This window comes from Streptopelia decaocto (assembly GCF_964273445.1).
Source record: "Streptopelia decaocto genome assembly, chromosome: 2".
NCBI lineage: Eukaryota > Metazoa > Chordata > Aves > Columbiformes > Columbidae > Streptopelia > Streptopelia decaocto.
In genome coordinates, this window is record NC_138655.1 from 36,232,213 (window position 1) to 36,258,101 (window position 25,889).

The 25,889-nt window shown below is 40.1% G+C and overlaps 1 protein-coding gene across 1 annotated transcript in view; it reads left to right on the forward strand.

Moving 5' to 3' along the window:
• The window catches only part of CPA6 (carboxypeptidase A6), a gene marked incomplete at its 5' end in the record, with an annotated part of 82,098 nt that overhangs the window by 32,488 nt on the left and 23,721 nt on the right, over window positions 1-25,889 (forward strand). Inside the window, 5 exons of the mRNA XM_082045162.1 lie at window positions 5,003-5,078; window positions 18,297-18,421; window positions 21,754-21,868; window positions 22,295-22,396; window positions 23,240-23,344. Coding sequence (XP_081901288.1) covers window positions 5,003-5,078; window positions 18,297-18,421; window positions 21,754-21,868; window positions 22,295-22,396; window positions 23,240-23,344 — 523 coding nt within the window. The remainder of the gene's footprint in view (window positions 1-5,002; window positions 5,079-18,296; window positions 18,422-21,753; window positions 21,869-22,294; window positions 22,397-23,239; window positions 23,345-25,889) is intronic.

Consider the following 25,889-nt stretch of genomic DNA (forward strand, 5'->3'; position numbering starts at 1 on the left):
CAAGAATGGGACAAGAGATAAAAATACATACAGCTGATGTAATCAGGTCTGGCCAGGGGCACTGACTGGGCAGCTCCGTGCTTGATCACCACAACTTAGAGCAGTAAGCCAAATTCCTTGGGTCAAAATGGGCACATCCCACATTTTTGCATACTTTAATCCTGCACAGGTAGCTCCAGGCCTCCTTTTCAACTGCTTTCCTTCTTTGGCCAGTTTGTTTCTCTTACACATGTGTTTGTCTTGTTACGTCTTATTTTATTTTCTGCCTGGAGTAACTGCCTTCTTTCCCTGTTCTGTTGCATACAACTGGGTGATGTTTGGTGACAGAAGATGGTATCATTATCACACACACACTTTTTTTTCCTGAGACAGTGACATACACTGAAGCAACTGGTTCCCACATTCCATGTGTGATCTAGACTACCATATAGGTAACATTCATGAGTCATTGGGGGCCAGCTTTGCTTGGAAAAGCATTGTCCCTTACTTGGAACTTAAACTGGAATTTTGGTAGACGTTGACCTTTCTGGACCATCTGTCTCCTGAACGAAGCTGTTTAAAGGATGAGTTCGAGTAATCTAGTATTAGTTTAGTCCCTAAAGTTTCCTGCATGGGTAAAGCAGGAAAACTTTTTTGTACTTAAAAAACATCTATCAAACTCAGATGTACTATGCCTGGAAATTAGTGGGCATCTTGCATATAAATTCACTTTTCAGATAAGTCGCCTGTGCTATACTGATGAATATCATGCAATAACATATTTTGCTTCCTCAGCATGTTTGCCTACGTTACCAAGGCAAATCTTTTTCATTCACAATTATCAATAAACTAGCTCTTCCTTATACCAGGAATAACATCAGTTTTCCTGTCTTAATAACTAAAAGGCAGAAACTATGTATAATGCTATCTAGAAAATACAAGTGCTGTACTCTTCTGTTTGAGTCAGCATAAAACACCAAACCAAAAAAATAACCAAAACACCACATTTGAATATTTCCTAACATTTGGACTAGAAGAAGAATTTAGCAGAGAAGAGGGAATGAAGCAATCAATCTTTCATCACAAGTGATATCTGATGGCACACTGGGAATTGACAAGAGGCTTTCATGCTGCAACATTTTTCAGATGTGTCTTTCAGTGTGTAACTAGTTCCCAAGACCTAATGAACCACTTAAGTGCAGCAGCTATGGCTGTTCTCAAGAACTATAATCCCTCCTCTACCATTAGGAATGGATGCTTGTAAGTGGGGATTTAGTTTCTTTCAGATTTTTCCTATAGGTATTTGATTTATAACATCTCATTCCTCAAACTGTGTTTAAAATACTTGTAAAGCCTTTGTAAACATACTTTTATTGAATTCCATGGAAGAGGAGAGAGCTGATTAAGGTTCACATTAGTCAGGAAAATAAAACAATAAGAAGGATTTTCCTGAAGGAAATGAGGAATTTACATAAATGCAGTTCGTGCATGTGACTTCAGCAGGGATGTTTCATGAGAGAGAACTACTGATTCCATCAGGAAAGAAGTTGTATATGTGCTGCAGAATGGCTTCATTGAATCCATCTGGTCTGTTCAGAGATGAGCTAAAATTACGAAGTAAATAGAAAAAAAGTAAATGAAAAGAGCCAAAGAAGTAAGCCCATGGGTTTTATTCTGCAGTGGAGGTAGGAATATCACCCTTCACAAGCCCAAGTAGCATATTCTGTGTTTCAAAAGCATCTGTGTAATTTTTCATGCTGTTCTTGAAAATATAAGGGAATAATGGAGGAAACAAAGATCATTGCATGCCAGTGCCAGCCAGCAGCTGGTCATCCACGTTGCTCAGAGACCAGGCTGTCCCTGGGGACACCAGCGGTCTGGCTTCTACTCTTTGCTCACCAGTCTCATCTGGTCAGTTAATTTCGTATAGCTGTGTATTGCTCTTTGCAAAGGCTTTCAACTGTGTTTACGCAAAATTCAAATAATCTTGCTAAATCCTAGCTTTAAATTCCATTAGCCAAGTTGCTAGTGGTAAATTGAAAGCTTGTCCTGGTTGATGTAAAGTTCTATATTCATTTCTACAAAATAGATCTCGTCTTGCTGTTTGTTTAGAAATATATATATATTTTTAAAAGGTTTAGAGCCATTATGGTTAGAAAAATAATCTTGCTTGTATAAACCAGCAGAGTGCTGACATATGTCTGCAGGCAAGACAATATGAATCAACTTTCCCTAGACATATACATGATGACTTGATTCTTCCTCCTCAACAGCTAGACATGAGGGACAGCAGGGACCTCACTGGGGTGGTTCTGAGTGTTTGGGGTACAGTTGCCATTTATCAGCCACAGTAGTCTGTGACCTGGTAGATTTTGTTGTTGGCTCTTAACTACTGGATAGGCTGTTGGGTTTCTACCCTAAATTCAATGGGTATGCATAGTGTTTAAGGTAATAGTTTGATTTCTTCAGTGTGAAATGTAACTAGGAAAGCTGAAAAGCTAAAAAATAACTTTAGGACTATGTTCTTTGACTGGTACGTATCAGGAGTAAAGGCAGATTTGGTATCTGTGCTTTTCTGAAGAATGTATAATGATTATCCACTGACTGGCTAGCCTACAGAAATATGTTAGCAGATAGTTCTCAGGAATTCAGTGTATTCCTGCATCTTGCATGCACAAAAAATAAAATTGCCTTGTCATAATGGCTTAACCGTCTTTTATAAAATAGTAACAACACTAGGTATGCTAAACTGCTTGCTATGAGCTCTCTAGCAGCAGACCCAGCCACAGCTTGAGGCATTTCCCAACAATGTGTCAAGTGATCAATCTGTCACAGCACCCATATTTTCTTCTTCGAGGTCTTTTCATCACATTGGAAATGACAGAAGTGCTGAGCTAAGCCAAGGCAGTTTAGAGTCATGTGTATTAATTCAAGACTGTACCTAAGTGATATCTATTCCTTCATAATTCCATTTTAGCCACGTAACACATGCTTAGCTATTTATTTCATTACAGTCTGGTTTTCATATGTCGGTTGTCCCGATCCGTCCAGAAATGTCCAATGAATATTTATTAGTTACTTCACCTTCACATGTCCTGGGCAATTGTTAGTTCTGTTTATTCGTTTTCTTCTTAATAGCAATTTAATATTCTGAAAGAAATGAGTAATGGAAAATAATGTCACTGTTGTATGTATGGTCAATTAAAAGCATTTATTTTCCTTTAAAAGATGCAGTAGTTGTAGTATTCTAGTACTCTAAGGGACTTATTCCTTTCTGTGTAAATTCCTATACAGGAGGTTAAACTTGGCTCAGAAGCATAGCAATTTCCCCTAAAATTTTAGAGCTGCCAAATTATAACAAGAGTGGCTCAGAAATCTTCTTTCTTATGCATAGACCATTTGTCAAGTAAGATCAACAGCAGCCAAGCAGAATGGACTGAGGTCCACATCTCTGGGTACATCAGTGTTACTGCAGCCATAACCTAGAGCCTAACTGGACCAAAAACTTTAAGGCCCTGAAGTTGTCAAAAGACTTAGGAGTTTTAAGGCTTAGAACCTGTCTGCAAGGAAAGCTCAGCAGGGGTGAGAACCAGAAGTGAAGAGCTTAGACAGAAGGATCAGAGGCTAACCAGAGGGAGCAGATGTTGACTGGAGAAAAAAGACTGAAGAAGAATCGGGGAAGGGAAAATGGCTGCTAGAAAGAGGCAGAGTAAGCTATTTCAGAATTCAGTATTTTTTAGTAGTACTGAACCCAACAACCAGTGCATTCTTCCGAACCACTTACTGACAATATTTAGTGCTTACCTATATATGCATTAAGGATTCTTGCAACAAAGGTGAGTCCTACCAGAGCTGTAGCTGCAGTACACCAAAGGCAAGACCTGGTGCCTGCTTGCTGAGAATAACAGCAGCTTCGAAGCCTTTCTGAAACAGTGAGGCCAGCAAATGCACCTTCAGCAGTGTTGCTTTTAGGTAGCCCAGTATCTTCTGAGTAGACTCAGAAGCTTCAGGAAAATAGGAGAGTTTTAAGGGACAAACTGCCCTCAATGCCAAGGGAAATTCTACTGCATAAAACTCCCAGATAATGAGGAAACTGGAGATAAAGAATTTTTTTAAAGGAGATTCTGGCTAGTGGGTGGAACTGTAGAAATAAAGATATGCATGATCTCCAAGGGCTCTTGGAAGAGAAGTAGTGATTATCAACAGTAGCGATCCAAAAACTCATAATGTAGGAAAATGATGGAATTAGCCTTGGCCACACAAATTTATTTCAGCCCTCTTGTTTATGGACTGTGATGGTGATGTCTTAGTTACGTTATCACCCCCTATATTTTCTATGGTCTCCAACCTCCCATAGTTGGCTGGTGGTCATTGAATGGACAGCTCTTCAGTTTTTTGTTTCCCATTTCAAAGTTATGTCTGTTGAGATCTGCTAAAGGAAGTGCATAAAATGAGCTGCTATTAACTACTACCTTGTGAGCATGTGTGAACAGCGATTTACTTCACAAAATTTGTTCAAGCTTTAATAGGTAAAGTATAAGGCATATCCCTGATGTGAAGGTCATCTCTATTCTAAATTCAAGTCCTCTCTTTAATACATGAAAACACTGGACTCTTCAAAGCCCATTAAATGTCTAAGCATGCAAAACCAATGTATCTTACCTAATCTTGTCCTCAGAAACAGATTAGTTGTTCTGGGAAAAAAAAAACAAAACTGTTTTGATCTGAGGCAGATCTTCAATATGGAAGATGTCAGCTTGAACGGCTTAAATTAGAAGGAATGAACAACAGCATTTACATAGAAATGGAGGGTAAGGTGACACCCTAATCTGGAAAGGGCAAATCATTTCTATGAAAGTGTGTATTCCAGGGAGCAGGTTTAAAAGCAGAGCTCTGGTTTGCCCAACATTCTGCAGATGCTGAAAAGAGCACGAGTACAGTAGCTATCTGAACGTTGTTTATTGTTGCATTTTGCTGCTGCAAAGAGCCTTAAAGTGTCAATTCAATGTTCTGTTATTGGCAGTGATAAAGTCATACGAATTGTTCCTGAGAGTGAGAGGGAAACACAAATCCTGAGGGCTGCATTTAACAGGCTTAAGGTGAGTTTGATTATTTTAATCTTCTTTTTCTGATCTGTGTTGAAGACTGTAGTGGGTTAACTGACATGCCTTTCATTTGGCACTTTAAGCTATTTTATACTCTGGAAAGCAACCTTTGCCTATTAAATTCCTAATTTCCCAATAAAATAGTGCAGGATTTATTTTCATTATGCCTGACAATTTTAACAAGAAACACTTATTGCCTTAAAATAATATAGGTGCCATACTTGCAATTTGCTTTTTTTGCTCTTCTATTTCTTGCTAGCATACATAGTTGCATGCTTCATTATCTAGCCAATGGTTTTATTTAAAAGGCTGAGTTAATTTAAGATGTGGACACACACAGGAATCAGATAAAGGAGGTGGCTTCAGCTTGAGAATCTCCCTGTCAAAATAACAGAGGCAGTTGAGAGAGCGTCTGCAAGACTCAATAGCAAGACAAATGGCCTTTTCCTGCAGATATAAGGGAAAAGCAGTGGTGCCACTGTAGCAGCACAGCCCTCTGCAGCATGCTGCTTTGCCAGCAGGGACAGTCTTTCCTCAGCAGGGTGTCCCATGACCTCAGAGGAGAATGGGGAGCACCCATAAGCCAGGCCTCTGGCATGGGAAGGACTGCACTACACACATGTGCTGACCTCAGTCCCTGGGATGGGGACAGATGTCATTAGTAGTCTCCAAAACATGGCCTAACCAAAGCAGAACCAGGGAGGTACCAACTTCATCACCATGTTGAGTTCGTTCCAGGAGCTGAACGCGAGTCCCAGGCTGTGCTTCTTCACCTGTGTTAGCTCATACTCCACTTCAGCCTGGCGGGCAATGGTTGACTTCTCCCTGTACTTGTGGAGTTTGATGGGCAGCCTTGCAGGCAGCAGGAACAGAAGCTGAAGTTGTTTGGCCCAAGCCTTCGTTTGTGTGTCGCTGGAAAGAGCTGTATGGACATACACAAAGGAACATGGTGGTAACTTTGGCAGTCCCGTGTTATGACTCAGTTTTGGGTCACAGCAGAACACCAGTGGTACCACAGTGTTGGGAGCATATGCAAAACCTCTGGGCTGCTCACTGCCCTCAGGTCCAGCAAACTCTTGAGCAGTCTGTGTGTTCCTCTGTCTTCCATGTTGAAACCTCATGTAAATTATTTTGGTCTCACTGATGCAAATAATGAAGGTGCGTCTAATTTTCTTATCCAATAGTTAACATCTGGATGCAAGTAAGTAAAACTTCAGTCCCCATACCAGATCAAACAAAATGAAGATCTTAGAAGAGCTCTTACACCCTCCCAAAAAGCATTCCATCTTTTAGTTATGATCAAGCTTTTTTGCTACCATTTTTTAAGAAAGTGGACAGAGCTACCTTAGGTTCCTCAGCCCAGGAGAAGGCTCACCGCTGCAAATACTCCAGCAGTCAAGACGTTGGTGCCTTCCTAGCTTTAAGTAGGAAAGCTGAGGCTCTCTTCATCACCTCTTAACGATGTGTTCAGTTAGTTCTCCACTCAAGATCCTACCTGTTGTAAATCCCGTTCTCAAGACATCCAACCTATGTACATGTTGCATGAGGAATTTCAATGTTCAGCAGAGGCTGTGTCTCAGTGCTATGTATTATAGCATTTTCTACTGTAATGCCCAGCTCTCCTAAAGAATATTGTCATATATTTGTTTCTGCAGTGCTTACTAAGGGGCTGAGCCTCAACTGTGAATGTTACTGTAATACACCGAAAAGGATAATTGTTTTACTCCTAATTAGGAAAAAAATCTTACCATAAACCCAAGAAATACCTGTGGAAGCTGGTTTTTGCATTAATTTCTTCCCCCTGGATGCAGGAACATAAAGAGAGAGCACATGTGTTTTTTCCTTTCTCCTCATATTGCAAGCCCTGCAAAGCAAAAGGGTTACTCACCTTCCTGCAACTGTTTCTCATTACAGAGCTCCCTTAGGCTCCCAGAAAGAGATTCCTTCACCCAATTCCATCAAAGTGGGAGCAGCAGAAACTTAAATAAATAATTGCATGCTGTAGCTCTGAGAGTAGGATAATAAAATTTTGGCAAACTACATCGGAATCTGAGTAGTTAATTAGAAAGTGATTGATTTTGATGAGGTAGTAAGCAGAGAAGATTGAAGGAAAGGCTAAAAAAAAGAGGGAGTATTGACACCCAGTTTCATGAAAACAGGCTGGATTTGGCTGCGTTTCAGGTCATTTGGCTGCGTTTCAGGTCTTGGGGCTCTTCCATGTGCAGCTGCTTCACTGCCCATCTACATGGGGTCAGACAGAAAGAGACACCTGGGGAGCTAACAAGTAATGGGTATGTTTAACATTAATTTCTCATTGTCTTCCCCCCGCTCTTGCCCCCTCCCACCCCCCCAAATAAATCTCAGGTTATTCACTCATGACAAAGTGGATTGACAGCGGCACTTCTCAGAAGTGCCAGGTACTCACAATACCAACCACAGGCAGTAGCAGCTGCAAGTCACCAACCCCTCTGAAGAACCATGTATTTACAGTTGTGCAACGTTTTCAGTCTCTGTGTCAGTCTCTCCTGTCCTTCCCCTGAGCTCAGACTTCCAGAGTTGGAAACAAAGCCGACACTGGACTTAGATTAAAATTTTTAAATATGAGTCTCTAAGCACAATGCTGATAATGTGCTTGGGAGAAAACTGAAGACAGTACTCCAAAAAAACCCCCACCAATAATGGAAAAAAATGCTGTGAACAAAGCCCAGCTATAGTCCTGCTGCTGTCTGAACACAGTATGCCTGACGAACAACAGAGATATGAACAGCGGGGTCAACGGGGATATACAAATTGCTATAATTACAAGTAATGGGCTTTGGCTTTTTACATTTTAGAGACAGAAAACCCAGAACTGGTTTAAGACACATCTCCTTTGAATCCATTTTGGTTTGAGCAGTAAATTAATACCAACCTGTTATATTGCTCACATGTTCTGTTCCTGAAGGGAAAAATAAAGCCAGAATCAGGATCCTTTGAAGACACAACAGTTTTGTATCTACATAACCATCAAATAGCACTGTTTGTTTGTTTTTTTCCAATGAAGTATTTTTGGATTAACTTCAAGTAGTTGGTCTATTGAAGAATGTTAATGTTTTATTTACAGCCATTTCAGGAGTTCCACTGAACCTGAGTTATGACATGGCCTGGTAGTATTCTCCAGCATTGTCAGGTTTAGAAGAACAAGAAAAGCCAGTGAAAATAAAAGTTACATCACTTTTTGTTCTCAGAGTGAGAGGGATGTGTGCACTTGGGTGTAAATTCAGACATATGTTTCTCTACCCTGGCAAGTTGGTCTATTATAGATGAGTTATATTTCAAAGGTACCAAACCTTATGCTCCATAGTGATGTCAGGATTAATCCCCCATTAGTCAACCTGAAGGATCACAGAAACTGGAGTGCAAAAGTCAAGTTTGGGGAGCACAGTTTGCCCCCAGCGTGATCCATGTTCAATGTTTTGAATAAATTCCCAGGAGAGTGCAAACACAAATGGATCATATTCTTGTTGCAGGATTTCCTCGCCTACCACAGACCATCTATTCTGGCAAGAGAAAGAGGAGACAATTCTGCCTTCCCCAGGTTCCCTCTTCACTGTGTCTGGTGCAGGGAGCTTTACTATAAACTCTTGGTGTTCTGTGTTTTTCCAGCCACTTCCTTCTGCCTTCAAGATCTAATCTCGTAATGCAGAGGTAGTTAGCCTTTGCCTCTGGCATATCTTTCATAATCCAGAGTATTAAAAGGAAAACTCATCTCTCTCCAGTTTAAATGAGCATATCCTTCTGAGGGCCTTTATCACAGAGAGGTCTGAGAAAATTATTCTGGTTGTCCGAATATAATACAAAGCAGTGTATTTCAGTGTCAAACAGAGAATAACGCAAATGCAAAGATACCTCTTCTTATCTTCCACTGATTTGGACAAAGGGAAAACAATCAGGAAGAAAATAAACAAGCACTAGAAAGAGTGGCAATGTATCTTTTCACTCATTTTGTTTTATATACCTATTTCTTAATGACTGCCCTCATCACTGATTTTTCCTGAGTAGACTTCGTCATTTACAGTCTAGTGTAGGTGCTTTATTTCTGTGGCCTGCTTGACATTTAGGGGCATTATATTTCATGGGAATAATATAAAGTGATCCCACTGCTGACAGATTTGCTTAAGGAAAACGCATGTCAGATTACAATTTTTAAATGCCCCATGTAGGAAAGTGGTGGGAAGGTACCAATCTGTTACATCCTTCTGGAATTAAGTGAGCTGTTGTTTGCCTCACCTGATTTGGCGAAAAGAAAGAAGCACCAGGGTAACGGGGAAAGAAGTGGGGAGAGCTTTATCTTCTGCTGTGCTGAAGTCAGTGCCATAGAGATCAGCAGGTTGCAAGGTCCGTCCCTTTTGGGAAGGGGATGAGACACAAAAGGAGTCCTTTCTTGAAGGATCATCTTGGAACTGACTGTATGGCTTGATGTATGTGAAGTATCTTAGCATATGCCCCCAGTGATTACCATGGGCAGCAGTGGCAGCCTTGCCACGGAGTAAGTGCAAAACTCACAGAAGCTGGATGAATACCTAGGGGCTTTAGTCCACATGGAAACCTTTTGCTCTCAAACAGGTCTGCTCTGGTACCAATACCTGAGCTGTAAGGCTAACTCATACACATTTACAGAAGATGTAGTCCCTTTGGACTATTTTAAACTTAGCATCTGGAGCTCCTTAGGAGGGTTATTTGCTCCTCTTTTTTTTAAGAAAAAAAAAAAAAAGCCCATATAATGCTTAGTGTAATAAACCCCTGAAACATGCATGAAATGTATAGGCTCTGCTTCAATACAAATGCCATTGCCTATACTGAGGGAATAATGGATAATGAATGTTTCATTCCACACATTTAACTTTTGGTTCATGAATTGCCCAAAGGCAAATCACATTAGTCATAATCACTTGCTGAGTAATTTCCACAAATTAGTTTTGGTCTGTAGCTCCATTGCCCACAGTTCTTTGTTATTAATCATTATTATAAATTGATTCCTTCATTGACTGGTTCAGTTAACTCGCAGGTGACAAAACATTGCTTTTTTCCTGATGGGGTGAACATAGCATGTAGACCTGCACCGCCAGTAAAAATAGCCTTACAGATGACAATTTGTCTGCTGTAAGTTCTGTAAAGTTGCTTAAACTTGCATGTATTCAACCAATAAACTCCTGCACAGTAACCAAGCAAGAAGAAAGTTGATCGACCACCATCGCAGCCTGCAGAGCCACTGCCTCTGACCACTCTTGTCCCTGCCAGGCAAAGCAGTGTCCCCTGCGTTCCTCCCCCACCAGCCCCCACTCTAGGGCCACAGTACCACCATCTTTCCAGAGCGAGTTCTTAGAAAGCTCTTAGGCTCATGCGGTGCCATGTCTGCACCTCCTTCTCAGAGCAATATGTGTCTGATGTCGTAAGAAATGAGGCAGGTGGGGAACAGAGAGTCGTGTTCTCTTCTGAGGTAGGAGATGCGAGTTTCTGGTTTTCACTAAGTGACAAAGGCAGTGGCAGCTGGGAGGTGCCATCAATATGTATACAGTCATATGGATCTCTTGTCTCCAGCATGTTCCTACATCACATTGCTTGCAGTTTTTCTGGAGAAGAACAATAAGAGCCTGGTAACTCTGCTTCCCACCAGCTGCCCCAGACCCTTGAACACCTTTCGCACAGTTCCTGTGCCAAAGACAACTGAAGCAGATATGATGGTGAGTGTGACAGGGGTAAATGATGATGGAGCTCTTCCTCCAGCTTTCATGTAAGATGACAAATATGTTGCATGGCAATGCTAAGGAACATTTTCATATGGTTGTGATAGACTAAAATGCAGCAAACTCTTCAGCAGTTGAAGTGCAGACTTGTGGAGTTCTTTGTTTTTCTAGCTGTAAATCACTGTCACAGTTTCTGGATTGGCTGCTGCTCTAACACAACTGCAGGCCCCGATCCTAAGTCTCAAATGTTCTGCTGCAGCCTTTTGCTTTTAAATATACTATCTCTTTTTATAGATACAGTACAAATCTATATTCCTGACCTAGTGTTTAAGACCAGAAATACCTTTTTGCAGGGTAACTGTTTTCACACTAATAATTTGCAAATGGTTACAGTAGTCAATACACAAAAGAGAATTATTTAGAAGGATAGCACCACAGTGACCCAAATATTACAGAGCTGCCCACTCTCTGTACCCCAGCACTTCTCTTGTCCATCCATTGTCCTTCTGCCTCATACGCCTCTCCAATGATTTTTTATTGTCTCCTGCTCGCTCTTGTTCAGGAGACAATTTGAGGAGCCTGTTGTTGATTTATGAGTCTTTTCAAGTTTTTTATTCTGTTGGACCCGACTGACACAAACAAATGTCACATTCCCAAGTGCTTTGCAAAGAAACCAGGATTTGCTCAGGCCCTCATACCCAGCAGATGCTGTTTATCTGCCCTGGAATTTTCTTTTGTAAGCGTTAGTTTTGAAGCACTACTTGATTTGAGCCTTGACTGATAATTTCTACTCCATCGGTGGTCTACAAGCCCTTTTATCATACACGGCTGACTGGTATCAGGCTGTTTGTATAGGCAGCAAAGAAGCTACTGCTCTGTGAGCATTCCTGGCATAATGGAGTTAGATCACTCATTCTTCAGTAGCTTTTTTTAAAAGAAATTCCTGGGCACAGCCAGGCACTTCTTTAACTTTGGGAGAAGCCAGACTTGGAGGCCTTGAAGCCACAATGCCAGTTGCCTTTTGTGTGTTTTCTAGCCTCTACAGCAGCTGCTTATCCGTTGTAATCCCTGAATTGATCCTGTCATTGCAGTTCAGGGAATCAGAAAAATATCTCATGGGGAAAAGGATCACTTGGCTATAAATCTGATAGTTTACAAATGCTGAAAAGGGCTTCAGAGAACAAAAGCCCATCTGAAAAAGCAGTAAAAAAAGCCTATCAGCCCAAATGGAGCCATTCCTGCTTTGCAGAAGGAAAGAATTAGTTCAGTGTCCAGGGCTGTGTACATTTTACTTTGCACACACAGCAAATATATCTAAATAGCCAGATGCTTTAGTCATCAGTCCAGATTTCACCCTAACTCATAGTTAGGGTTCCAGTCAGATGTGCATACAGTATTTCAGATGCAGAGGGAACTTCAGGTGACAACAGAGGTTATTCATCAATCTATCAGAATACATGTCTGTAAATCTCTTGTCAGGCTCAGAAGAAAAATATTGTTCCAGGAAAATGTTAGTAGGAAGGTGCAAGATGAAACAGGAGAGCCCAGGTAATGAGTGTATCACTCCCATGAGACACCGAAAGCCTGGACTTTCTGAGATGGAAGGAATCTGCTTCCTCTCTTTCTGGTGAGCGAGCCTGGATCCAGGCTCAGCAAAGCCATCAGCACAGCCCTATTGCTTCAGTGAGAGCAGGATCAGACCCAGGGCTTATTATCCCATTTCTCATGCAGTGCAGCAACAACTACAAAATGAACCAAGACGTATTTAGTTTAATAAGAAACAAAATAGGGTTTTGGTTGAGTTTTTTTAATGAGTCTGTTAAAGACTGTTTCACATCTTTCACATATACTTAGCCCAGTGGCATCTGTACTTGTAAGAACGGATATTCAATTACCGTATAATTGTGTATGAGTTTTTCCTCAGTGACTCTCTTGAGGAATAGCCTATGAGTTCTTTTCTGCAGTGTAAAATTATACTAGTGGAAGTAGAGTGGCAAGACCATTACTGTGTTACAGTTCCACAAAGACCCGCAAAACTCAAAACTTCAAGCTGTGCATTGTTCGCATTCTGTTCCTGCCAGTGTTATGGCTACTGCAATCCCATGAATCAATCCCAATTTATTGGCACAATTATTCTTACCATTCTCACTGAAAAGCAAATAAATACTGAAAAGTTAGAGCCAATAAAATGTCTAGTGTGCTCAATCAGAAACTTAAATTACTTTGCACCAGCAACTAGGGCTACCCTGTTAGTTGTTTTAGAATGCACAGGGAGTCCCACATTTAATTTGCAGTCAAGACTGTCAATTAAGTTCCTTCATTGACAGGAGAAAGTGAGGATGAAATCAGTCCTAATCCTGAAAATATTTGCAAGGGTGAGGACATTAGAGGTGAACAGCTATAATCATCCACCAGTGTCAGTGCCAACAGGAGTCTGTCTTCATTCATTTCTTTGTGAATGTACCAAAAGAAGCCTAAAATGTCATCTTGTTGCACCTTATACGTGTACATGTGAGGGCTGTTTGTGTATATACATATATGTAACTATGTTTCTCGCGTTTTATGTGATGAAGCCCTTGACAGTCAGACCGCTGACAACGTTATTGAGACTAGAGTGGTTTCCGCATCTATTCCTTGTGTTCTCCTATCAGATTTCTAATTGAAAACATATCTAATGAGTTTCAGCACTGCTTAGTTTGTTCACATGTTTATACACACACATGTGAATGTAAATGGAAAACCTATACAACCTGAGAGAGCTCATGACATGCTTCTGGAGCCCATGAGCAAAGAGCACCATAGCATGCATTACTGACTGTACATTCCCTTTTACAAGAGGCTCAAAAATGCCAAGCCAATTCAACTGATGGCATCATAAAATAATTATAGGTGGAACTTTACAGCTGACAACATTTCTCAAAGAAGTCTTTTTGTAGTGATGTGAATGGCAAGGCCAGTTTTGGCACATGTATTGCTGTGTACAACTCACTAAGTATAAAAACATGAATTGCAAGGTAAATAAAGCATATCAAAATTGCTGTCTTCATGGAGTATAACACAGATAAATCATAGAAGCAATTTTGTCCAGATACTAAGTGTAAAGTATGGCAGAATTATTCTAGCTGTTTTCAGTGACAAGCACGAGTCATGTCTTTTGATTGATACACGATCGCAGACTTGATGAGAGTGCTAAGCATCTTCCTTTCAGGCTAAATGGAAGAGGAAATTAAACACCCATTTATGAAAGGGTAGTGAGGAACAACTGGAGGCTACTGCTGAGCAAATGGCTTTTAATTACAAAGCGTGAGCTGGGCTAAGCCTTATGGTCTGAAGAAGCTGAGGATTTCTTTCAGTGACTTGAAGAAAGGAGTGTGGGATTTATGTAGCCATGAGTCTGTCTATTCCTGGGGAAAAGCAAGGAGACTTGTGTCCTCTTGGTCTCCCTTTCCACAGGCACAAAACAAGCTGGAGGAAAACCTGGAACTAGTGAAGAAAAAAACTCCCTGCTCTGGTTTCTGTCTTGGCAGGGCAACAGAGCTTTGTGTACACCATTTGTGATATGTGGGATTACACCAAGGAAATGTTTGTCTTTTTGGAAAATTACTTGTATCATTTTTAATTTCGGAAGAAATTCTGAATTATCTTAGCTCAGCACCCAAATCTTTTAAAATTAATTGTCCCCTTGCCTTGTGTTTACTTTTCATCACCACGCTGACCAAAATCCACAGACATGACTGATGAGTTCAGGGTTGGTGTAGTTTGGAAGGTGTCCAGGTAAGAGCTGATACATTTGTACTCTTCAGCTGACTTTAACACCTCAGTTTAAAAAGAAACTGCCTACAAGAAAACAAAGAGTGTTGGCTTTCCTAAGCACAAGTGGAATCCCAGAGACTTTTATAGGACGAGTGGGGTTGAAAAAGGAATGTGTGATTAAAAAAGCATATTTACTGTGGAGTCACGATCAATTATCTCTTATATTTGCCTTGTTAAATAAAGTGATAATGTGTTTATATCCTCTGGGAAAAGGGAGGTGTCTCTATACCATTTATTCTCATAGAAAGTGGGTCTGGATGTTCATGTTTCCAGTGAGATTCTGGGAAAGAGCATTCTCTAGGCAACTCCAGAGCCACCACTGTCCCCAAGAGCAGGTACCTGGAGTCCCACCTGAGTGCAGTAGCCAGTGCCAAGTAATTGGTGTTCAGGTCCCAAGTCTGAGCCTGCTGAATATCCTGCCTGGGCTCTGCTTATTCTCCAGAGATTTAAATCATCCCAAGCCACTCTAAAGGTAACCTGCGCCTGACAGGTAGGAAAGGACATCAAAAGGAGACAGTTCTGCAAGGCCCAGTCAAAGGAAATGAGAATATTTACATTTGCAGACATACTCTAAAACATATCTCCTTTCCTCTAGCCTCAAGATTGCAGGTGCATTTTGAAGTTCAAATATTTGGCTGTGTGCTCAGGATGTTCTGTAAGATTTCTGCATCTGTTGGTTTTGGTAGCTAGATAGTTTTCCCCCACCTAGCACATCCCACCACCCACACAGCAAATAAATGTCTTTTGGCACTGACAGGTACACCGTCCATAGAATACCTAATGTGTAATATGTGAGGATAACAACATCCCATTACAGATAGGAAGGAGAATAAGAGAACAATTGTTATCACTACCACTCGCTATCCAGCGGAGCCCAGCGTGGAAATCCAAGGCATGCTTGCCATAGGAACGATGCTGAAAGAAGAGTGATGACTCCGACAGAGCCCTCAGTATCCATGAGAAATGCAATGATGAAGTCTCCTAAAGTTGACAGTGAGTAAAGGAAAGCTGGACTTGCTCAGTCCAAACATGCCTGCTCTGAAATCCATCTTCTGTTTGTCAGTTTTCGTGCGCTGTCTCTGTGTCACGCCAAGGACAGGCTGAAAGCTGCAATATAAATAAGATGTCTGTTGGATAAATGTGCTGCTTCTTATATGCTTTATAAAGTAAAATCAAGTCAGCAATTGAAGTGGTGCTTTGGAAAGCACAGGTAACATCTCCCAGATGAGCACCGAATGCTTTGTTTACATTGCAAAGGATAAGAAGCGGGAGTCAAATGAAACCAAACTACCCAAATAGGGAACTGAATTGAAGAGCAGTGATTCATACTCTAAAAATGGGATTTTTTTGTCTCACTTCCAGGACAATGCCAGCAGTGAAATATTGCATTTTTGCCAGAAGAGGATAGCAGTGTGCAATATACAGCTGATTTCATTAGTTAAAAGAAGATTACTTCTGCTTTTGATATTCCCTTGAACCAGTATTGTGAGTGACAATTACAATACCTCCAAAATTAAAAAGCTCTGTGATGCTGTAGCCAGTAGTGTGAATATTGGTTGGTTTATCCCCTCCACAATGATGGAGAAATTCAACCAAAATAAATTATTATCAAGAATGAAGACAATTATCAGATATATCTCGGTTGTGATTTTTTTCATTTTTGTAGCTTTTATTTCCAGTTTTTCCTGCTTAGATAATGCAGTTGGCTAGGAGACACTTCACTTCTGTTGCCCTTAATTAGTGTATAACAATTTGTTGTTATTTTTATAAAGATGTCTTAGGCTGAGTTGATTGATACGCTGTTAAACCAAGAGCAACAAATATACCCTCTGTGATGTGTACTTTTAGGGGTAAATCTTAAAAAGTCAAATACACATTTCTAATTGACCATATGTGAAATCAACTGTGTTGAATTAGAGGGGAATTTCAGTGGATGCCTGTAATTAATCAAAATATGAAAGATAGATAAACTAACAAACATAAGGTGTTAGTGCAGTGAGAGGATCTTTATTTATAAGCTGCATTTAGCACCATTTAATTCATGAGTTCGGTTTCTGCTGACCATCTGTCATAGCTGCTCTCGGCCTCACGAGCCTCCTGAACTTTGCCAGTCCTTGTGTTAGACTTCAAAAGATGCTGCGCCAACCCACCACCCTCACATGGAGCCACAGACAATATTTTGGCTGCATGAAACAAAGAGTGGTTTTGACAGAAGCAGAAGAGGCTGCCCCTGCGTTTTGGTTTTTCTCCATCCAACATAGTAGGCATTTAATTGGATTAACTGGACTAAAGTCACTGCTGCTTGAAGAGGTAGCATCAGGTTCGGTGTCAGATGCCGTCTTGGTAATCAGAATGTTCTTACTCAGGGCCTCTCAAATGAGGTTCATAGCAAGACCAGGTGAAATGCATTAGATATTTCCAAAACAGTTTGTATGGCGTAGAAGAAGTCAGGAGCTTTTAAAATACAGATTATAAAAGCCTTCTTAGAAACCTGGACAGCAAGTAAGGCAAGGGACGCTCATGAGCTGTATCCATGACTTTCATAGGTGCGGCCTGGCACAGCTGTTTCAAATAAACTTCAGAAGATGATTATCAATTATTAATTCTTTCAAAATTCTCTTTAAGAAATGTGGGGACATGGTAGTCCCCACCAATTCACCTCTTTGTATTCATCTCACAAACATATTTTTAAGGCCTGTGCATCTTGACATGTATATTTGTCACATTGACACAGAGCTTGTTGCTGAGACTCCTTTCCATAGTCTCCTGTGACTATTCAGCAGCTCTGGGAAGAGGTTTCTTTGACTTGAGTTCTTGCCACTGTCCTCACACTGTGTGAGGAAGAACTGTTCTCACCTCTGGTGAACAGTATCTGCAGCGGTTGTTGGTGTGGCTGAGAGGTACACCACCATTTTGCTACAGTGTGCAGGACACTGGCCACCAAAACCTTGTTTGCAAAATTTCTTGCTTTCTTAAAAATTCATATTCTGCGCTAAAATTTCCAAGTGTATTTCGGTGGGCAAGAAGCATCCCTTAGGTGTGCTCAGATAGAGATAGCACATTAATAATTGTGCTATCATGTAGTAGCTGTTGTTTTTTACAAGATTGTAATCATTTTATCATCTTAATCCTGCTATTTTTTCATTTCATATAAAATTATTGGGTAGATCACAGCTTTCTTCAGAATATTGGTGACCTTCTCTTACCGAGCTCTGATCTCTTTATTATTAAGAATAAAACTTGAGTACACTTTGCAAACAACACTGGTGTATGCCACGCTTTCTACCTCTCTTTAGTGTTCAAAATACCTTTTGAAATAAAAAAGAGTCATGAACTCCATTGGAGCTAATACACAGGGATGCATAGTAGTGTGGGGAGGTGCATGAAGGTGGAGGTAGCTTTTGTTCCAAGCTGTTTGAGACTGTCCAAGCATTCTTGAGACTGTGCTCTCTTCCCGTTGGCAAGTCTCCCATGAGAGGTGTGGTAAGCTGGACACAATCATTCCTCAAAATCTGCTCCATTAGCGTAGATGTTGAGCTGGACCAGACAATGCAGTTTTATCGTCTGTACCATGCCTAGAGTGTTTGCCTACATAGGCTGAAGCGTGCCATCTCCTGGATTTCCCCACCTACACTGAATGCATATGAATTACAGGTTGGTTCCTGCACTACAGGTGGACCTGTGGCAGCCCAGCAGCCCCTTCCACATCGTTGAAGGTATGGTCACCGACGTGCGTGTACCACGGAACGCGTCCCGAAGTCTGCTGCCCTACCTCCAGCAAGCAAACATCCCATACACGTAAGACTGTGCTTCCCTTTCTGTGCCTCGCTCCAGAGACTGGGCCTCCAAGGCAGGGCTGTGGCTACCACACCAAGTGCACTTGAAAATACGTTCCACATCATAGCAATTAGACTGGCAGACAGCGAGACATTGCCAGGCAAACAACCTTTTTAATGGGAGAACAGAAAATCTCCCACAGGCAGGCAGTTTTAATTAAATGTCCTCCTTTGGAGTCAAGCTGAAGTGTTTTCAATGTATATGAAATCACATCTGTTAAGAGAGGGATGGTAATTACTAATTCTACCGCCTGGTTTGCCTCTCTCTGTATTTAACAGGAGCTGGGTTTGTTTACAAGTGTGCTGCACACACGGAGACAAGCCTTCTGCGGGAATTATACAGGAATGTACAAGTTCTGTTTTATAACTCTCCGTTGTGACCCAGCACAAGTCATACAGAACAAATACATGCTCAGGATCACATATCATTTATAGCATTTCTTAAAAGCATTCAAGACAGTTTTTGGAATATACTTCATATTTATTGATATGATCATACTAGACAGAGTAATGACCTTGTCATTAAAGCCTTTTCAGTGAGATGCTGACACATCTGAGTAATCAGCTGAGGAGTTATTTGAATTCTCAAACATTTGCTGAATAAAGCCCTATATGAAGCTATTTATACTTATTTCTCAGTGAGAAAAGAATGGCGCAAAGCACATTTTATATTATATGTACTATTATCAGAATTCCATTTTTATAATAGCAATGGTCTCTTTGTAATTTGTCATTCTAAAAATACAAAACCAAACATTAGAAATTTAATTAAGCAGGCCTGGTAGCCAAATTTCAGAGCAACTTTCATGTCAGCTCTACACTGCTTCAGGTTTTTTTGCATTTAGAAAGTAGATGGGGGTTTCTCTAATTGTTTTCCTGTGCTTATACAAAATAAAGTCCCCCTAATTACTATGCCCTGACAGTTGTACTCATGTCTGCTGCTGTTCCTGCTCACAGTAATCACCTTTCATGGAATGACAGAAGGTCACTTTATATGTGTTATAAATGCTCCCTGTAGCTGAAGACGTTTGCTTAGGTTGCAAGGCAGAGCATGCGAGGGCAAGAACTGCGAGAGCGAAGGGTCTCTGCAGTTTGCCTGAAACAGCGCGCTACAAATAGACGGACAACACTACATTCATTTTCCAAGGGAAAACGTCCTTTTGACACACAAGTCGTGTGTACCTAGAAGGAAACAGGGCAGCATTTTGTCAGCTCCAGAGCTACTTTGCCCTCCTCTTCGCCTCCCTGCTGCACGTTTCGGACTTCTTGCCTGCTGGGTCCCAGCCATCAGAAGCAAAACCCTGCAAAGCTTCAGATGAGCGTGTGCTTGTTCTGACAAGGCCTGAGATCTGTGACTCCGCAAGAGCTGGCAGGATTCACGTTTTCTTTTTTTTTTAATTTTATATTTTGACACACTGTTTGCAAAGGGGTTAAGTTGCTACATCCCTTTTGGAACCAGAAAATCTGAGGCAAACGCCATGTGAAGCTTCAGCCTGAGGGAGTGACGCTTACCTAAATTACGAAAAATATCTAAAGACAGGAAGCATTAAGCGGGTCTAATAATGAACAAGGTGGCCAGCCCTTGCCTGTAAGACAGGCGTATCTGTCCCAGTGTTTGACTTTATGACAAGAAGACAGTCATTAAAACAAGCCAGGCATCAGATAAACTCTTACCGCACCAAATTGCCTCAGTTTTATTAATAAGTTCTCTGGCAACAAAGCCACTTAGGTTGTATTCAGACCTGAGGCATTTAAGAGCCTTTGTATTATAAGCACACAAAGTACACAGTCATTTAAGAGTAAAGAAAGATTATCAAATCTCATTTGGAGTACAGATGCATAAACAATCTGGAATTGTGAAATTAAATCTATTATTGTAGAAGTGAATAAACAGAGCTTGATCCTGGTAGGTACTTAGACTAATCAGAATTCAGCAAAGCAGGCAATTATTTTTTTAACATATTAGATGTCCTAATGACTTCAATAAAACCACTGGTTTAATCTAACTACAGGCTTAAATGCTTTATACTGCTGGTCTTAGAGTTTATAGCACTTTGCAAGTCAAGACTACACACCCTTAGTTTGCTTAATGAAAGTTGCTGATGTAGAACAATGTAATTCCTAATTATACAATTACTTCACTAATACATTTGGAGATAGGAATAACATTTACTTCGATATTATATGTGGGTAGACCTAATATCTTTGAGGTATCTGTTGCACAGTTGAGCTGGGATCACAGTGAATGCAGTTTCTTTCCATCTTTTTCCAATCATTGCAGCTAATGCTTAATAAAACTTTAAAAGGTTGAATGTGACCATTGTTTTACAGGAATGATGAATTAGTGCTATGGTGATTACACATTGCCATGCTTTAGGAAAAGGTGGTGCACAAGGTTTACTCTCAGTTTTACAGTGGTGGTGTTACTGATGTCAGTGACGATATTCCCAGCTCCTGCCACTGTGTGATGGAAAGGATGGATGCTCCAGCTTCTTCAATATAGTTCTTTTTAGTTGTTTTCTATATTATATTTTTATAGTTGTGTCACTATTAGGTTTTGTCATAAAGGAGTAAAGTTTTCAGCTTACACCACTCTCTCCGCATTTTGCTCTTAACGTGAAGAACCTCTCACTTTTAATGCAAGCATATTTAATTTTCACTTAGTATCATTTCATATTTTTCCTGAGTTATTTTAAAATATCTGGCACAAAACTGTTACAGAATAGATAATGCAAATAACAAACCACACTTAAGATTTTTTCTTTGTTTGTTGTGTTTCAGATAAAAAGATAATGCCACCAAGTTCTTCATATTTTTGTTTTGCCTCTACAGCCTGTAGGTATACATAATGTCCCATGCCAGTAAAATAACTGCTGAGAGGAAGTATGTACATGTTCTTCTAAGCCTAAAAAGATTTTTATTTATGGTTTTGAAATCAATTTTTGAAGATTCTTAATTATGTAGTATAACAGGGTTATAAGACGAGCAAATGCTGCTCCGTAAACAGATTTCTTCTTCACATTGGCTATGTTATTTACATAATTCTTTTTTATTTGCTTAACAAGCTCTTTGTGTTTTTTGAAGGCAGTGTTACATGTCAAAGCAGCTGGAGTATTTATTTGGCAGCATATATTCAAGTAAGCCTTAAGCACTCTATTGTCAAAATATAACAGATGAAGTAATGTCAGGATAGTTTAAATTCTGCTGTATTTCCTCTAACAATGATTATTGTTCTGCTTATCCTCTGTGTTCTACTAGTTTTACAATTACACCACTATCTTTTTTTTCACCTAGGATTCTCATATCAGACCTACAGAAAGCAATAGAAAACCAAACTGGACAGAGGCCATACAGGAATAGAAGGTCCCTCTCTGCGTATAACTACGAAGTGTATCACTCTCTGGAAGAAGTACGTGAAAATTCATATTATTCCTCTTATCTGCTACACCGTTGTTTTTAATAAGATTAAAATTGCACTCTTTCTACAAGTTATGGTTACCTGTTCATCTTCAAAAGTGTTTTAAGTGTTTCTTCTTCAAAAATAGGCACCTTCTTGAAAATATATATATTTTTTTTATATTTATATTCAAGGTTTATCTTTACATTTAACAGTCTTGGACAACTTCTGAGTTTTGTTTTTTAAAGTACGTGTTCAATGGAATAAGAGATTTCAGTGAGTGATTAGTCTGGTAGTTCAAGCATGACAACAAAAAGAAAAACTACAGGAAAATCCAAAAATATACAGAGGACTCAGAGCTGAGATTAACAAATGTGTTACAATTGCGTCCCATGAAATGCGAAGATTGAAGCAACAATTTTATTTCTGTATTTTCAGATCCAGGATTGGATGGATCATCTGAATAAAACTCATTCAGATCTAGTTCACATGTTCTCTGTTGGAGAATCCTATGAAGGGAGACCACTGTTTGTACTGAAGGTAAAGATGAAATAGTCATTAACCAGACTAAAGTCTGGAATCAGGGACAAACACTTTGTTACTTTTGTTAGTGCATGAACACTGGAAATGCAGGTTATCAGTGTTTCCTGAGCACGAGTTGCTAAGATCTAAGTATCTCTCTGAATATCATCTTTAATAAACAAAAACATTAAAAGCTGGAAAACTAAAAGCCAAGTCCTGTTTATTTGGATTGGATATGCCTGGAGATAGATTTCAGGAGAAGTTCTATTGCCAGGATTTGGATTTAAGGGAAGTGGATTTTTTTTGTGTTTATAGACAAAATGGAAAGCAGTTATACTGTAGAGGGACCCCAGAGAACTGCGGAGCCCTTCTCAGCATGTGCCACATACGGTTCCTCTTTAGTTACTGACAAAATTTCAGGGCTGTGCACTCTCAACTCACTTTATTAGAACCACAAATTACAGGGTGTCAGCAAGACGCAAAAAAAAAATTACTTTCAATGTACTTCCTTTTCATCTGCTATTGCAGAGTTCTGAAGATTTGATTCTGCATCAAGCTATTCCTCTAGCATCATTTTTCTTTACCCAGCTCCGTGTGATGTTTAATGATATCATTCCTCATAATGAGGAACTGACAGATTCCACTTTTCTTGTAGTTTTTTTTAGTAGATCAGCTTCATTATCTTGTCATACCTGCATATCATTATCTTGGCCATACCTTTGAAAACAATAAATTTGTGTTCCTTCATACAGGGAAATTCAAAACGGCTTAGTGTTTCTAGTGTTGTATTATTTTGTCATTATTATGTCTCACTAATGTCATGAGATCTATTGTTATTTCTATGAATATTAACACGTCAAGTTAGGTAAAAGATCACGGCCCTACAAGAAAGCTGTGTGGATAGACTGTGGGATTCATGCAAGAGAGTGGATTGGCCCTGCCTTTTGCCAGTGGTTCGTGAAAGAAGTAAGTGTTTAATGATTTACAGTATGCAGTTCCTTCCGTTCAGTAAACATTTCATTTTTGCTATAACCAATCTAACATATTATTAGTGAGAAAAATAACCAGCTGTTATACTGGTTTGTGGGTTTTTTTTCATTTGTAGAACACTTAAGTGCTTGATAAACAAAGCTAATAGCACCAGCCAGACGCAGTTAGGCACAGGACAAAAATATGTGAGACATGTATTGGCAGAGATATGAAGTAGGGTTTTATTCCAAGACCTGAAAACATGAAGATTGTAATGCTGGTGATGGTCCAGGTAAATCACTGCCAGTGTGTACTACTTCACATCAGTTCAGCAACACCTTTGCTTTAAGGACTGAGATTATGAAAGACATTTCTCTTTCGTGCAATGCAAACTAAAATCATAGACAGATTTCGTCTAAAATTATGGATTTCTTATTCTCTGAATATCAAGTGGTTCCCCCAATGTTTCTTTGATCCTATCTTATTGGATTAATGCTGCCTTTATCTTCAACATCTAGGGTCTAGCCTTACATATCCATTCATTTGCCATTTTTCAAATGATAGTGAAATCAAAGCAATTGGAATTTTGTTTTCCACTTGTCCAGTACATATTTTTTTTTAATATCAGCACTTAATGTCTTCTGATTTCAGATTCATTTCAAATGCACAATAAATTCGCAGGATTTTGACATTTCCCCTTAACCAAAAAATTTTTGTTCAAGACAAGTTATTAGCTGCACAGTGGAGACTATTTTGCAATGCAATTTACAGAAGTCAAAGAAGGCTTCAAAAAAACCCTACAGATGTGCTTTGAGTATTTTGCATACCTTTTTTTTTTCCTCAAAATAACTGATACAAAATCTTTGTTTGCAAGGTTCTTCCTATAAACACACAATTTTCTCACTTCTCTCCTACCCCATCACTGTGGAATTCTACAATGTGTTAATGCCTCCTCTGATTTAAAGGATCTGCCTCTGGTTTTCTGGGATCTCTCTATTCAGCAGAATCATCCCATCCCTTTAAGTCACTTTTTGAGAGTAAACATCTACACTATCAACACACATTAGCTGAGATTATCACATAGCCACATGTGAACTTTCCTCAGAAGTCACAGCAGCCTATGGGGCAGGTACAGAATTGTATAGAAGAGGTGCAGCAGTGTATAGGGCAGGTGCAGAAATACGGAGGCCACTATGGTTTGGGTGAACCTGCCAGCACAGCTGCTGATGCATGGGCAGGCTAAACCAGATCCAGGAGCTGATCTCCAAGGTTCAGTGTAAAATGATGGTGTGTCTTCATATTATGACTTGTGGTAGTGTAAAGGCGAACAAACTTGCAACTATTTCTGAGCAGCTTTCCTACCCAGGAGAAGAGGCTGCAGTGAGGAAGGAAGAAATTTGGGTCAGGCAGGCACTGGTGGGAAAGCTGATTGCTCAGGTACATCTTCCTTACAAAGGTTTTCCCATCAATCTGGGAGACAGGTAAAAGTCACAAGGTTTTTATGTAGAGCTTATGGCAGAATACAGTCTGTGTATGTGTATATAAAAACCTCCTGGTTGTTATGTGAGATCCTCGAAGAGTAGCTTGCTAGTAAGACTGTTTTGCTAACTATGTAAAAGCATTTTCCTAGATTAAAAGAAGTTTCTGCAGAGCTCCTTGAGACTACAGGAGTGCACCGCCTTTGCACATCTTGGTCATGCATTGTCTTTGTTCACAAATGACATACATATTTCAATCCAGCATTAAAGCAAAAAGCATCAGGATAAGAATACAGTATTCTCATAGTCGCCATCATTATGCTAAAAATGGCTGGGAGAGGAGGAAACACAAGATTATTAGAGTGTGTGGTTTAGGATATTGCTTTTCTCATTAAATTAATTAGACTTTTTTTGTAAGAACTCAGGGAAAACTGAAGGTCTCTCCATGCTTTAAACTCTGCAATTCTCTTTTGCTGGCAAACTCTTCCCTTCAGCACCTCTGCAGCCTGGCAGCCCACTTTCCATCCTCCCTGGCACTTATGGGTAGCTCTGAGAAAGCAGTCAGCTTGGAAACAGATTTTTCCTGGCATGTTTGTTGACTTTAAGGAATAGCATCACAAACCCATTGATTTAAGGCAAGCAAAAGGAAATGTTGGATTTATGCTATGTTAGCTACTTTTCCAGCAGGAACAATATATGTGCATCTCTTTACTGTGCAGGCAGCCTGAAATACTTTATTGAGCTTTCACTTCACCCTGTGATCTCTGTCACTTGCTTTTTATTGAAATACCTGTACTCTTGTGTACAACTAGGCTTTTCAAGTGATTTAGCTTAGAAAGCAACCTCTGTGTGTGAATGTTGCTTAACATTCAAGCTCAAGACTGGGTGCTGCAAACTTGACCAGATATTCCCACCCAGCTTGGGAAGCCTTCGGTATCTCGCTTGCACCTCTGGAAGCGGTGGGTTTGGGGTGCCAGTGGCTTTGCTGCGAGCCATGGGGGACACCACCGAGCAGCTGGCTGCTGCTGTGGCTTGCTGGGGTATGGGCTCCCCGCTTTCTACAA